This window comes from Haliotis rubra, unplaced genomic scaffold (assembly GCF_003918875.1).
Source record: "Haliotis rubra isolate DU_JTF1 unplaced genomic scaffold, ASM391887v1 Scf88, whole genome shotgun sequence".
In the NCBI taxonomy this organism is placed as follows: domain Eukaryota; kingdom Metazoa; phylum Mollusca; class Gastropoda; order Lepetellida; family Haliotidae; genus Haliotis; species Haliotis rubra.
The window spans coordinates 1,234,545-1,250,384 of NW_025767612.1; the positions used below are offsets into that span (position 1 = coordinate 1,234,545).

Genomic DNA, 15,840 nt, shown 5'->3' on the forward strand with positions numbered 1-15,840 from the left:
ACTGAGGGCTGAAAGTGACTGACTGAGGCTGATGCTGAGGCTGCCTGAAAGTAACTGACTGAGATTGAAACTGACTGACTGAGGCTGAGGTTGCCTGAAAGTGACTGACTGAGGCTGAGGTTGCCTGAAAGTGACTGACTGAGGCTGAGGCTGCCTGACTGAGGCTGAGGCTGCCTGAAAGTGACTGACTGAGGCTGAGGTTGCCTAAAACTGACTGAGGCTGATATTGCCTGAACCTGACTGACTGAGGCTGAGATTGCCTGAAACTAACTGACTGACTGAGGCTGAGGCTGCCTGAAAATGACTGACTGAGGCTGATTCTGAGGATGCCTGAAACTGACTGACTGAGGCTGAGGATGCCTGAAAGTGACTGACTGAGGCTGAGGTTGCCTGAAAGTGACTGACTGACTGAGGTTGAGGTTGCCTGAAAGTGACTGACTGACTGAGGCTGTGATTGCCTGAAACTAACTGACTGACTGACTGAGGCTGAAGCTGAGTCTGCCTGAGACCGAGACTGAAACTGACTGACTGAGGCTGAGGTTGCCTGAAAGTGACTGACTGAGGCTGAGGTTGCCTGAAACTGACTGACTGAGGCTGAGGCTGCCTGACTGAGGCTGAGGCTGCCTGAAAGTGACTGACTGACTGAGGCTGAGGTTGCCTGAAAGTGACTGACTGAGGCTGAGGTTGCCTAAAACTGACTGAGGCCGAGGTTGCCTGAAAGTGACTGACTGACTGAGGCTGATATTGCCTGAAACTGACTGACTGACTGAGGCTGAATCTGCCTGAAACTGAGACTGAAACTGACTGAGACCGAGTGTGACTGACACGATTTATCTCTGGTTCAAAGGCCATACTCAACCACAGTATGTTCTTCAAACATGTCCAGGGAAGAACTATATTTCCCTTTAAGTGTTTAAGTGTCTCTTTAGCAATTCCAGCATGCCAACAAGAATAATATTTTTGATCCACCATTAATCACAATGAACACAATTTCACCAAGAGTTACATTGTAACACTGAAGTCTCAATCTTCTATTTTCACCGGGAGACTGGGAAAACATATTTCTGTCTTGCCAGGGTTATTTGTGAGTCATCCTGTCCATATGCTAATTTCACATGTCCTTTCATCTGCCGTGACAATATTTTTATCCCACATATCATGACATTGGTCAATTATCTCAGTTGTGCCATCACGATTTCTACCATGCAAGATTCCAATCGCAAAAGCCATGCAGACCACATGAGTGAAGGCCAAAGAGAAATCAAAAGTAAAGTGCAAGACTGATAAGATCATTGACTGAGTTTGAGTGAGTGAGTTAAGTTTTACGCGGGATAAGGTCATTGAGTGGAACAGGGTCATTGGACTGATTTCTGAACTATTCCTGCAATATAACACAAAAGACCAGAAACAGGATTCACACATCACACCCAACTGTGTCGAACCCCATCCTTGTGTGATGAACTAATGCCTTGCTCACTAGGCTACACCAGTGAAGATCCCAGCCAGAATTGGTCTTAAGCAACCCATGCTTGTTTTAAGAGGCGATTAACGTGATTGGGTTGTCAAACTCACTGACTTTGTTGACATATCATTGTATCCTAATTGCGTAGATTAATGCTGATGATGTCAATCACTGGATTGTCTGGTCCAGACTCGAATATTTACAGGCCGCCATCATATAGTTCGATGACCGCTGTGTGGTGTTAAACAACAAGACTAAAAACCACTAGACTACCCTCAAGAGACTACCCAACTTAATACAAGTAGTTAGTTATCTAATAGAGCTGACAGTCCCAATTACTTCAAAACAGTTCAGTATGTATCTCCCTGATTAGCCACAGCTGGACACCAAGGTGAAGGTCACACGCAGATCTGTGCCAGCATAGTTTCATGCAAGCAACGAGTGTCTGCACCACCTTATCAGATTATACAACTGGCTTACTAGGATAGTAATTTAGGATGGACAGGTTTCAAGATACTATGACCATGAACTATTTACAAGAGAGCAGCTTGTGATAAATCTGAGAGCATGGTCATTTTGCTTAATACATGGCAGATATGATAGTTAGGAAAAAAGTTAAAGTATAGTAACTTTGCATGAACATCAGGACTGCTGAATTGTTAATACAGACTTGCCTACCCCTTGTACAGAAAATAGTTAGATCAGCTAAAAAAAGTAGTGAGGCAAGTGCATTTGATAGTAAGGCATGGTAATGTCAAGAAATAAAGGAAAAACATAGCCGGTTAAAATCTTAATATAGTGCAAATAGTCAAATGTGGTGCCAATCTAATTAACGTTTTTTAAAGTCTAACTTTGAAATAAACTTTACCAGCACTGTAAGATGCAAAGATAATTTATTTATAATGTTTATGATGCGACTTCTGTTTTTCAGTACTTTATGTACCGTAAATGACTCTGTAAATAGCATGGGCATGTCTAGATCTAGTTTTCTACCATTTATGTGTAGAAGTCGTAAGGAATTTCAGTATGATCGTAAGGTCGTAATTTAGCACCAAAAATAGTAAGCCTTATGCCAAAATCGTTTGGATAGGCAAGTCTGTTAATATATAACAAAAAGGAAGAGAAAATCTTCAAAAATTCTAGCAGGTTCTCAAAATGAACCAACATTCAAAGGTTCCACATGTGTGCCTGCTCACTAGGCCGTGTTGGAGAAATGCAATATTCAGTCACAATAGTCTATATTCAATCTCAAGCAGCGGGGTAGGTGTTGATACAAGATGTCACTAAACATCCCAAATTACTTCACAAACTAATCATTGTGAAATGTTTCCAGCTCATGTCTTATCCATTAATTCTATTGTTACCATGTGTGCATGTTTCCTCAATAAATTCACAGATGGACGAAACAGCTCTACCAGATGCTGCCCATAGTAGGAAAAATCAATTTGTATAGAGTAACAAGTATGTTGTATTCTGAGCATTACAAGGATGGACCGTGAACAGAATCTCTACTTCCACTATGGCAAAGAGTGATTTGTGTTTCACGGTTTAGCCCGCAAAATTTCAGCCACGTCATGGCTGCCTGAAACCTCCAATCCTTCTAACGTTTTTTAACCAATTAGGAGCCGACACTCCTATGTCACAATAACACACAATTAGCCAGACTAAATCTGGGTACAATTGGAAACTTCGGCCTTGTTTGGCATGGAATCACCACAGGATTTCTCTGAGAATTAGAAGATAAAGCTACTCTGTTTTCAATTTTGCGGTCTTTTATCGTTGATTTAAGACCGCTAAATGTAATTTAAAAACCCAACGTGTTAGCGTGAGGTTTACAAATAAAAAAATTAAGATTTAGCGGTCTTAAGTCAATGATAAAAGACCACAAAATTGAAAACAGAGTAGTTTTATCTTCATTCTAGCACGACTGATAAGCATTTTAGAACGAACTGTTTGGCGCGCAAGAACACAAGTCGTGATGGGGCCTTTTTGCTGGAAATCGCTTGGAATCGTCCCGTTGAGGGACAGGTTGTGTAATGAACAAAATAAGACATTTTCAACAACATAAATGCCTTATTTCAAGGACCAGTATGCTTGTATTTGTAACAAGTAACATACATAAATAAAAAAAATACTGTATATACTGTGAGTAAGTACAATTATTTGATTTTTCTCAAGCAAACTATTGATCTCCCCTACTGTATGACAATCAACTCGCCCCAATTCAAGCCGTGAACTCGCTAAGTTTAGCCTCTAAAAATAAATAAATAATTGTTGATAACCACCCTACTATTCTCAATTTAGAAAAGACCTGACATGCTACGTTTTATGTGAGATACATGGACAGTGGAAGTGGAACGACTGGGCATTACAGCCAGGACGGAAGCGGTCAGGTTAGGACTTGTGGGCCGATGTGTGTTGTCGACGTCAAGCCCGCTAGATCTAGTCCTGGTTTGAATACTGCCACTTTTGGCGCGGCTGACGGATTTTCCAGCTTCATAGTTTCTTCACTGGTATTAGGGCCAAAAACTTCTTCTACAAACCAGTCGCTTTTTACTTCAAAAACATCAAACATGCTGCCGAGGTAGAAATCGCCAATGTCCGACATGTTTGTTTACAAACAAAAGGGTCAACGAGTTCATTGTATTCATACGCGGTGAATCGGTCTCTTTAATAAGCGGTCTTAAACTGCCATTTAAGTACTGTTTTGATGAGCTCTCACCCAATCAGAATAGAGTATCACACAATGTCGTGCTAGAATACTTACTTGGAAATAGCGTATCCAGGTGCGTTACCTGAAAGACAAACACATATTTGAAATACATTCAGAAGTTTACAACAGACTGATTCACCATTCTATTTACCAGTTTTAGTTGATACATTTTCAGCTTCTTCTCTATTGATAGTCTAGTGAGTATATAATGTGACTTAGTTTTAGTTTTACGCCGCTTTTAGCAATATCACGACGGAGGACACCAGAAATTGGCTTCATACACTGTACCGATGTGGGAGTATATAATGTACTTATGGCTCCACAAAGTAGAATAGATTATCACCAGGTCAATTTCCCAGAGATGGGGGATATATGAAGTCTACATTTATCAAGGACATTATCATTCTCAGGGGTGGAAATAACCCATTGCCTGAGTCCAATGGGTTTTTCTGTCGGGCAAGCAAATTTGTATATCACACTGTACCAGTGTCCAGTTGACTTTCCAATGTTAATTATGTTGTTTATTTAAAAAATCAACAAGAAAATGGCCAGTAGAGTGGAAAAATTATCAGGGCAAGTGAATTTACATGTGCCACTGTACCGGAGTACACTAGCAATTTTAAAGTTATTTCCACCCCCTGATTCTGTAAAACATCTTTGCTAATACATGTCAGTCATCATTTGAAAAGTCTAATCCTACTGTATATAAATATATGTGATTTATATCTATCTATATCTATCTAATTATCTAAATAATGCATTCATAACTTAATTAGTGTGTTGATTAATTTACACACATTCATAATGTGCAGAAGCAAAAGTTATGGCAATTTACAGAATATGTGAGATTTCATTGCATCCATGTACAAATTTTCTTTAAACTTTTTAAGTAATCAGAGAATGATGAAGAAAAGAATTTTAACCACTGTCATAACATATAATAGTGGCACAGTGAGTAATGTGTCATGATACCTATCACATAAAACAGTTGGTGCATTGTCCCAGGCCTAGTATCTAAATATTAAATTACATTTGTGACGTCATTCCATTGTCTGCTCGCTCCATTACTTTTCAGGGATGGAGCGATGTGTACCAGCTTCAAATTAAAGACTTCATTTTGTCATTTTGACATATAACTTTGATAACAGAAATATTCCCAATACTTTGAATGTAATTTAAGTAGGGTAATATCCTCGTAACTCTCCATTCCTTAAAAACAATGTGCCTCGGCTCCATTATTTTTAAGGAATGGAGAGTTACTCGGACATTACCCTCTACGTAATTGCAGTTACCTCATCTTCAAAACTTCGATGAACTCCATGCTGAAGTTCTGGACGAGAGAAATTCTTCCGAGAATAGAAGATATCCTGCAAGAGAATTATTCCCAAATCAAGGTAAACCACAAGGCAACCCCTATATTTTCATGCGTTTCATCTCTATGCTCATCCATCAACAGAGTAAGTGGGCAAAAACATACATACAAATTCAGAAACAAGAAAAATGTTTAACAAATCGTTTAACTTCTTTTTATGAATTATTTATAAAAAATGTATATCACTTTGTTGCAGTGTTTATATTATGATTTATGAAATAAATATGTCACAATACTAACATCAGGTGTCATCAACTGCATTCAACAAATAACAAACAGTCCCATCAATTATAAGTTAAAAAATGTCACAGAACTCCCAATTATTTTACTATAGTTAATCTGTTGTGACATGACAAATAAACTACTATCTTACAAAACCAGGTTTCAGAACTTATTTTGAGCAGCATATATGAGTGGCTTGAGTTGGTTGATAGAATGAACAACAACCCATGCCATGAGGACACATTTTCAGGTATCCATGGTAGCAGTGTAACCATCCAATCCTCACTAAAGTCTGTTTGCAGTGAAAACGTAGCAATGAATTTCTCTTTAAACAAAAAAGTAAATCAAATAAAGTGAAATTAAGATTGCGAATCCTCATAATTTTACCTTGCCAATTAAACATATAAATTTCAGAATTTTATTCAACTTAGGATAAAAGCTGTTTTACAGGTGATCATAGATTCAAATCGCCATTTTTGGTTTGTATTACAAGGGAGTAAACGCAGTAATTGGAACAGTGATACAAATGCACGTGCAGTACGTGATGAGCGTTAACTTAGACCAACCCTACTTCTTCTCGGTGTTTCATTTAATGTGCATACCCCCTTTTAATACAACCAACAATAGCGATTTGAAACTATGATCATTTGTTAAACAACTTTTATCCTAAGTTGAATAAAATTCTGAGATTTAAATGTTCAATTGGCAAGGTAAAATCATGAGGATTCGTTCTTCTAATTTCACTTTATTTGATTTACGTTTTTGTTTAAAGTGAAATTCATCGGTACGTTTTCATTGCAAACAGACTATAGTCATTTGTAAGAACTCAACTGATTTTTCATTAAAGGCACACAATGCATGTCTCTCTCAGATTGAGTGGAGGCACTTTCTGCCACCTAATTCCCAGCAGATAATGCCAAGCCCCCGTCTCACAAAGCTATGGTAGCGCTACGACTGTCGTACCTCCTATATTGTAACACAGACTAACAACAGTTGTAGCGGTACTATAGCTGTATGAAACAGGGTCCAGCACTGTGTTACTATGTTACATTTACTATGTTCCCAGAACACTTCCCACAAAACCCAAACCATGTTGCAAGTAGCTGCTAAAATATTTTTAACAAGTTTGACATCTGCCAAACAAATATCACACATACCACGACGACCCTGTACCTATAAATAACAAAACAAAACACTATGCTGGAACTCTGGTCACGAAGAGAACCCAGCAAACAATATATCAGTGAAATTCTGAACTTACCATGACTTTGTCAAATCCGCAGTTATCCTTCACTATCTTGATGAGTGGGTTCATGGCTAACAGCAAAGTGGTTCGTCCACAGGTCTTTAGAATAAACCTGTCCTTGGTCACAAACATGCTGCTCTCGCTGCGGTAAGGAAGAAACAAAGAGTCATGTTAAACCATCTCTCTGACTATTGGCAATTATTAGAAAATTAAGCATAAACAAACAAAAAGGTGATGCAATCTAGAAATGCCTGATCAGTCTAGAGTGAGTTGGACTGCTTTTTAAATTTGTTCCTTAGGTCTGGGAGACAGATTGCTTGTAATTTAAATGTATTTTCGATGTTGAATTAATTATGCTACACCTGTTTACCTTTGTTGTAAACAGCAGAAAATGTTTTCCTTATGTTTTATAACATCACCATGATAACACACTATGTTTAGAGATTCTCCTTTTGGTCAATCAACCGTGGTTAAATCTGATGTTAGATTAAACTAAAATGCTGATAAGAACAGCAACATTAAAATGAATCAACATGAACAAAACTAAGACCATCGCACAAGAGCAGAGTGAGTGAGTGAGCAAGCGAGATTTATGCTGCTTTGAGCAATATTCCAGCAATATTATGGTGGTAGACACCAGAAAGGGCTTCACATATTGTGCCCATGTGGGGAAGCAAACCCGGGTCTTCAGCGTTGTGAGTGAATGCTTTAACCACAATTCTGTCCTGCCACCCTTCGTCATATAGTAATGAATGATATGGAAGTAAATGTTACTTTAAAAGAGAGACATATAAAGAGCTGTGTACTGGGGTCACTTTACATCATCAGAAAAATATTTCATAGTCTGTCATGGGTAACTTCATGTAATTTCATTAGTTTCAGAGAATACTTGTACCCAATTTGTTCTCTGTGCACTGAATAAAATAACATCAATAAATGTGTATACTCAAGAAAACAAACATGTATAGCAAGGAAATTAATTTATGGAACCATAATTGCAGGTACCCTTGTAATGTGGAAGAAGGTGGGTCGGTGGGTTAGTGAGTGGGTGGCTGAGTGAGTGCTGACTGAGTTTAGTTTTACGCCGCTTTTAGCAATATTCCAGCAATATCACGGCGGGGGACACCAGAAATGGGCTTAACACATTGTGCCCATGTGGGGATTCGAACCCGGGTCTTCGGCGTGACGAGCCAACGCTTTAACCACTAGGCTACCCCACCGCCCCGCTGAGTGAGTGAGAGTGATTTTGCAGCTATTTGCAGCTAGGAGCAGCCAGATGCATAACCTCTGACAGTACTAAACTTCCCGTACTATTTTTCACAGGTGACAACAATGGTGCAAGTATGGGCTGCTGTATAAATAGGATGAATCAGTCTTACCTGAGCACGTATGCATCCATGTCTTCGCCCGAGATGCAGCTGATGATCTCGCATCGGACAAGCTTGAGTAGACCTTCCCATTCTTTCCTGACAAACCAGAATGAAACAACTTTAGTGGACATGTCAAAAAGCCACATAGGGTCAAGTCCAAATGTCTAATCTCTTGTGTCTATGTCAACACAAGTAGTAAACATCAGAGTGGTTTACTGGGGCCATCTTTTAAGGACTGAGTGAGTATCGTTTTATGCCGTCTTAGCAATATTTCAGCAATATCATGTTGGGGCTTCACACATTGTACCCACATGGGAAATCAAACCCGGGTCTTTGGCGTGACAAACAAATGCTTTGACCACTAGGCTACCCTGCCTCTTCTCTGGAACTCACAGTAATAATTCTTGGGAGTCCAAAGCATTAGGGCTGGCTAAAGAAAATTGATAAAACAGAAATATCTTCGATGGGAATCATTATTAATGATTATTGGTAATTTCCAGGACCACTATGATTAGACTGAGTCTAAACTTGACAAAGCACACGTTTTACAGAGAATGTCTTCTGACATTTTTCCTGCTGAAGTAAATATCATAGTTCCATAGTTCAATGTTTCTTCTGTGACAGTCAGCGTAAAACTAAATGGTACTGAAACCCGTCGAAGCACCTGTCATGCTGGAAGATTATTCCTTGCAGTAAACTAGCCATGTGGCATGATATTCTGACCGTAACAAAAGCAGTAACACTAGATGTCGGGTAAGTAGCATGAGCAACAAACTGAATACGATCATGGTAACAGCTGGCATTATACACATCTTCCTTTTGATTCCTTAAAAACAAACATGCAATGGTGTATTCATCACTGAACTGCCAGCATTTTCTTTGAAGGAGCATGAATTTAGCAGAATATTTATTTCACAACAAGAAAAAATTGTGTCCAGGGACACGGATGTCCCCGCTGCTGTAGGAAGAGTTCCCTACACTGAGCGTGCTCTGGTGATTAATTTCTACTAAATAAATATCATGGTTGATCATAACATAAATATATCCAAAGTGCCCAAGGTAAATACTTATTTGTAAATGTATGTCACAATGAACTTACCACAGTACAATTAATCCTATATCATGAAGGTTCATGGTACAAGGGTAAATAAACTAGCAATATCACTGTGGAGGCAGATGAAAGCAATAGATTGCTGTAGAAGCTAAAGTGGTAAGTTTTGACATAATCTGGAACATATTCAATATGGCAGGTTAAGATAACACAACCTATTATCATATAAAGATCAATAATTGAACAAAATTCATGAACACGTTCAATAAACATCTATGCAACTATGAGATGCACACCATTCGAGTCCCAATGAAACACATGTATAAGCTTAATCAATTCTGTTGAGCAGTTTTTGTGGAGAAGTGGATAGACTTAATCCCATATTTCACTATCATCAGAGAGTTCAAATGTCTCTAAACATAAAAAAAACCTATAAAATACAAAAATAAAATATGAGATGCAAACCTTTAGAGTCTCTATAAAAGACATATGTAAGCTATACAAGTTTTGTGCAGTGGTTTTTGAGGAGAAGTGGATAAAGTACACCCCCTGTTGTATGGGACGAACAGGACGAATAGAACCAAATTCAACTAAGTTCAAACATCTGGAGAAGTGACAAAATTAAGAACTTGGATGAACAAGGTATGAGATGCACACCTTTAGAGTCCCAATGAAACACATGTAGAAGCTCAATCAATTCTGTAGAGTAGCTTTTGTGGAGAAGTGGATAGACTTCATCCCCTATAACACTATATTCAGAGAGAAATTCAACAAAGTTTATGTAAGTTCAAACGGAAAATTAAAATTGGAAAAATAAATAAAATACAAAATCAAAATATGAGATGCACGCCTTTAGAGTCCCTATAAAGCACATGTGTAATCTAAATGAATTCCATAAAGTAGTTTTTGAGGAGAAGTGGATAACGTACACCCCCTGTTGGATGGAACGAACAGGCTGAATAGAACAAAATTCAAAAATCTGTAAAAGTGACAAAATTAAGAAACTGCATAAAAAATTACGAAAATGCACACCTTTAGAGTCCCTACGAAAGACATGTAGAAGTTAATTCAATTCTGTAGAGCAGTTTTTGTGGAGAAGTGGATAGATTTCATCCTATATTACACTATCATCATAGAGAAATTCAGCAAAATGTACCTAAGTTCAAATGTCTCTAAACTTACAAAAAAACCAATAAAATACAAAAACAGAATATAAGATGCACACCATTAGAGTCCCAAGAAAGCCCATATATAAGTTCATTGAATTCCACAGAGCGTTTTTTGTGGAGAAGTGGATAGAGTACATTCCCTGTTTCGTACGGATGGAAGGACACGGAGAGTAATCCTATATGCCCCCAGCCATATATGGCGGGTGGCATAAAAACAAGTCCTTTCCCTAAGATATTCACACAGTGGGTCAAAGAAAGTCTTAGAAGAAAAGGCCATTCGTGTAACTGAAAAGTATCCTTCCCTTAACAGCTTGGTATTGCATATTTATTTGCAAAATCAAAAACTTCTATAAATATCAGACCCGCGATGATCTGGCTTAGAACTGTTCTTCAGTAAGCCATGCCTGTTGTAAGAGGTGACTAACAGTATCAGGTGGTCAGGCTGGCTAACTTGGTTGACACATGTCAACACATCCCAATTGCGTAGATCGATGCTCATGCTGTTGATCACCGAATTGTCTGGTCAACCATCAAATACAGGAGATGTAACTTCAGATACTTTTTTCTACAGTTCCTTTCAACGCAATCACTGGATTATCTGGTCCAGACTCGATCATTAACTGACCACCACCACAGAGCTTGAATATTGCTGAGTGTGGCGTTAAACAAAATATAAACAAACAAATAAAATATCACAAAATTATCATACTGAAAAAATCTTTCACATTTTTTAAATATCTGGAACCAATAAATTTTACAAACTATATCCTCTTGGCAACCAGGTATTGTGTATTTAAATGATTTATACAAAAGGCAAATCCAAAGAATTAAAATGGGTCATACATGTCTTTCGTGTAAGAAAATATTGTCCATCCCATAAAAAAAAATATTTCCTTTCCACAACTTTTAACACTGATCAGAGGAATATGAGAATACTGGATGAGCATGAGTGACTCTTGTGTCAGGATTATTTGTTTGGAATGGAATTCACACTCATTGAATAGAGTGTTACCTTGACCTTTGAAAAGCCAGTTTCTGAGGTCAAGGTCACAAAATGTCAGACTATAAACAAATACAACCTTTACAAAGCCGCCACCAATACAGCAATCTGTGACAAGTCATGAGCATCCAAGCGTATTCCAAACAACTACGTATCTGTTGTGGTAGATCAACAGTAGGAACAGATGCATGAACTCAATTGATGCATGTTTCAGCTAAAAAGGCTTTGTCATTATTAAAAATCTAAATCTATAGAGTTCAGGGAAAAAACTGTACTTTATAGCACTATACACAGAGTCGAGCGAACTGTATTTCTTGTCTTGTTCATTTCCTATGCTCTCAGAGTAAATATATAGGGCTTCCATAATCACTAAATACAACCCAGTAATTAGCTTCATTTGAAATCAGAATTTTACTGACATACTGCAAATTACAATGTAATGATAACTTTCAAAAATACTTAAACAGACAGCACCTACCACCCTGCTTAGAATTGGCTGAAACAGGTAACCAAAATGATTTTGGTTTGACCTAGATTTGTTTTGTGTTGTGAGCATAAATCATATTTGTTCCAGTTTTGTGACTTGTGTGATGGGAGAATTGACACATGCCAGCACATCTGTATCACAGCTCCATCTTGTGCACACAGTATTCAGTGCAGTACACTCCAGATAGGTTTCCATATCTAGCCCTGTTCACAGACAGAGGCCATTATATTCAGAGTCAGCAGCAAATTCAGTAAAAAATCCCAAACTGGAATTAATATGTTTCAGATTTCCTCCTGTTGCAGATGTAACAAGGCTTGTACAGGTGAACTGTACATACTGATAACAAACAACTAAAATAGAAGAGGCTTAAAAGGTTCTTCTATCATCACTGAATTGAATCAAAAGTTGCAAATCAAAATTATGAATACTTCTGAATTAAGGGAAAAAATCCCCAAATCCCAAATTTGAATATGATAATGATCTTTTCCCGATTCGCTCACAAGGGCACTTCGTTTGGGATATTAGATAATTCCTGGTATAAATATTTGCTTACAGTTACAGAACTGCTTTTAACAATGATTCTGTCATATCAACATGGCAGCTCCTGGGCAATATGAAGGAGCTGGCAAGAGTGAGTGAGTTTAGTTACGTTGGGATGTGACATAAATAAACGGTTTGCATGTAATTTCAACAGCGCATAAAAACAACTGGATTATGGTATGGAAATAGCTTATCAACAAACTCAATAAGAAGTGAATGAGCCTGGCTTAATGCAATGTTAAGCTGTGTCTAAATCATAGCACAGTTTGATAGTAACATAACAATCAAGATGGTATACACTCTGTAAAACAGTGGGGTTTACTTTCACACTAAATACATAATTAACACAAACAGGGCTACCTGCGCTTGTTAAATTAGGGGTATACAAGGCCTAGTATTCAGATGTGCTCTTACAGGAATCTTTACACTTGAACCACTGTGCTGAGATCCAGTTTATTATTAAACATTTTAGAAAACATTTGTATGCAGTATTTCTCTGTCATTACGGGTTAGAAAAACGTTGAGAAACTGCTTCAATAAATAATGCAAATCATGATGAAAATGAATAAACTAGATAACAGGGCATTAAGCTGTTATTCACACCTACGATATATATGCACAAACACACCAACATGATCCTATCCTCAAGAGATTAAGGAACTGCAGGTAGGTTATAACATGTACGTTGTCATGACAACCCCTGTTCCTGGCGCAATGGAATTGGGTTATTTTGAGAAAACTGGCACAATGACAACAAAAGTGAAGAGCAGGTTAGCATCGATATGAACATACTAAGCTACGTGTCTGTTTCCCCCGACCATGTTTTTAAGCACCAATCAGAATTTGAACATTGACTTTTATAGTGGATACTTGTGACAGAATATACTAAGCCTTAGCATCTGCTGTCGCCCGAGTACACCTCTTCTGCCGGTGTTCGACCGAGAGGCAATACACGTGATCGATGTGGCAAGGTAATAAAAACATAGTTTCACCTTGGAACGGTCCGTAGATCGCACTTTTCATCACTGGAAGATGCAAACCACACCTCTAACAGTTTCTCTGTTCCTTCGAAGAAATGATCGCCGGCCCCGGCCATGTCCACTAGGTCTGTGGTCTGCTTCGAGATGTGATTAACTGCCGGCTCGTAATTTTCCGTAGCGTGCGCCGGAAAGTGCCGAAACTGGGTCAAAATAGTCCCAAACCGATAAGATTCTTGCGCGAATGAATATAACCACCCACAGAAAATATCCATTCGTTAACCATCGTTAATCAATGTAATACAGATTTATAATAACCTTTTAAGTACATGATACTGCGTATGCTTGTTAAAGCTGTTTTATATGTCGACCTATTTTTCATACGCGGCATATGTGCGGATTTGTCTCGACAAATTAATGTTTTTTATGTGAAACTGTTACGCTAATAATTATATTTAATGGCAAATTTCTTTTTTTAAAAAGAAAGAAAATAAATTGTGATATATACAAAGTATCCATCAAACACATTGTATAGAATTAATAAACCATCTATACCATTATAATAAAACAAAAATCCTCAGCGATAGCTAGCATTTGACCAATCCTAAAGTCATGAAAATGCCTCAAAGCAACATATTTTATATTTCATTTATCAATTGCTCAACAACAGCTTGAAAAGATAACTTTTGACGTTACCGGGAGTGGTGCGCCGAACATAGTGGTGCGTATACAGATATGACGTTTTCGTAAAATTTGATTTAACTCTTTTGTTCCTTTTCCATAAACTCCCAGCTCATAAGGGCCCCTTTTCAGATTAAATGGCCTTCCTTCTTTCTATCAAAATGATACTTATAGAGTCAGTGAGTGAATGAAGTTTTACGCCGCTTTTAGCAATATTCCAGCAATATCACGACGGGGCACACCAGTAATTGGCTTCACACATTGTACCCATGTGGATATTTATAGTGACTAAGGGTTTGTTTAATGATATAGACACGGTATATGGAACTACATGTAGGCTACTGTGGTAGAATGTAATTTAGATTCTTCTGCATCGCGACATTTTCCTTCACCTACTATAAGTGACACACGGCGTCATCGTTGTGTAGGAACTTGAATTTGAAATTTGTATCTTTTTCGGAATCTTGTTTTAAAGTGCCCCGTTTCTCTCAATTGTCTCACCATTGGTATTTAAGATAGTAGAAATTAACGAAAATAACCCATGAAATAGTAACTGTAGATTCAGTTGCACAGGATATTGAATGACGTTAATCTACAGACACGTCAGCAGACATTATTTCTTCTGTTTGTGTACGTGTGTATCCTTATTGTTAATCTACAGACACGTCAGCAGACATTATTTCTTCTGTTTGTGTACGTGTGTATCCTTATTGTTAATCTACAGACACGTCACCAGACATTATTTCTTCTGTTTGTGTACGTGTGTATCCTTATTGTTAATCTACAGACACGTCAGCAGACATTATTTCTTCTGTTTGTGTACGTGTGTATCCTTATTGTTAATCTACAGACACGTCACCAGACATTATTTCTTCTGTTTGTGTACGTGTGTATCCTTATTGTTAATCTACAGACACGTCAGCAGACATTATTTCTTCTGTTTGTGTACGTGTGTATCCTTATTGTTAATCTACAGACACGTCAGCAGACATTATTTCTTCTGTTTGTGTACGTGTGTATCCTTATTGTTAATCTACAGACACGTCAGCAGACATTATTTCTTCTGTTTGTGTACGTGTGTATCCTTATTGTTAATCTACAGACACGTCAGCAGACATTATTTCTTCTGTTTGTGTACGTGTGTATCCTTATTGTTAATCTACAGACACGTCACCAGACATTATTTCTTCTGTTTGTGTACGTGTGTATCCTTATTGTTAATCTACAGACACGTCAGCAGACATTATTTCTTCTGTTTGTGTACGTGTGTATCCTTATTGTTAATCTACAGACACGTCACCAGACATTATTTCTTCTGTTTGTGTACGTGTGTATCCTTATTGTTAATCTACAGACACGTCACCAGACATTATTTCTTCTGTTTGTGTACGTGTGTATCCTTATTGTTAATCTACAGACACGTCACCAGACATTATTTCTTCTGTTTGTGTACGTGTGTATCCTTATTGTTAATCTACAGACACGTCACCAGACATTATTTCTTCTTCTGTTTGTGTACGTGTGTATCCTTATTGTTAATCTACAGACAC

The 15,840-nt window shown here is 37.9% G+C and overlaps 1 protein-coding gene across 1 annotated transcript in view; it reads right to left on the bottom strand.

The window, feature by feature from the left end:
* The window catches only part of LOC124263317 (S-adenosylmethionine decarboxylase proenzyme-like), a 28,644-nt gene extending 14,833 nt beyond the window's left edge, over positions 1 to 13,811 (bottom strand). The window contains exons 1-5 of the mRNA XM_046697901.1: positions 13,625 to 13,811; positions 8,395 to 8,481; positions 7,031 to 7,157; positions 5,468 to 5,542; positions 4,230 to 4,257 (exon numbers count right to left, since the gene is read on the bottom strand). Of these exons, the coding sequence (XP_046553857.1) occupies positions 4,230 to 4,257; positions 5,468 to 5,542; positions 7,031 to 7,157; positions 8,395 to 8,481; positions 13,625 to 13,728 (421 nt within the window). The 5' untranslated portion in view covers positions 13,729 to 13,811. The remainder of the gene's footprint in view (positions 1 to 4,229; positions 4,258 to 5,467; positions 5,543 to 7,030; positions 7,158 to 8,394; positions 8,482 to 13,624) is intronic.
* Between the last annotated feature and the right edge of the window lie 2,029 nt (positions 13,812 to 15,840).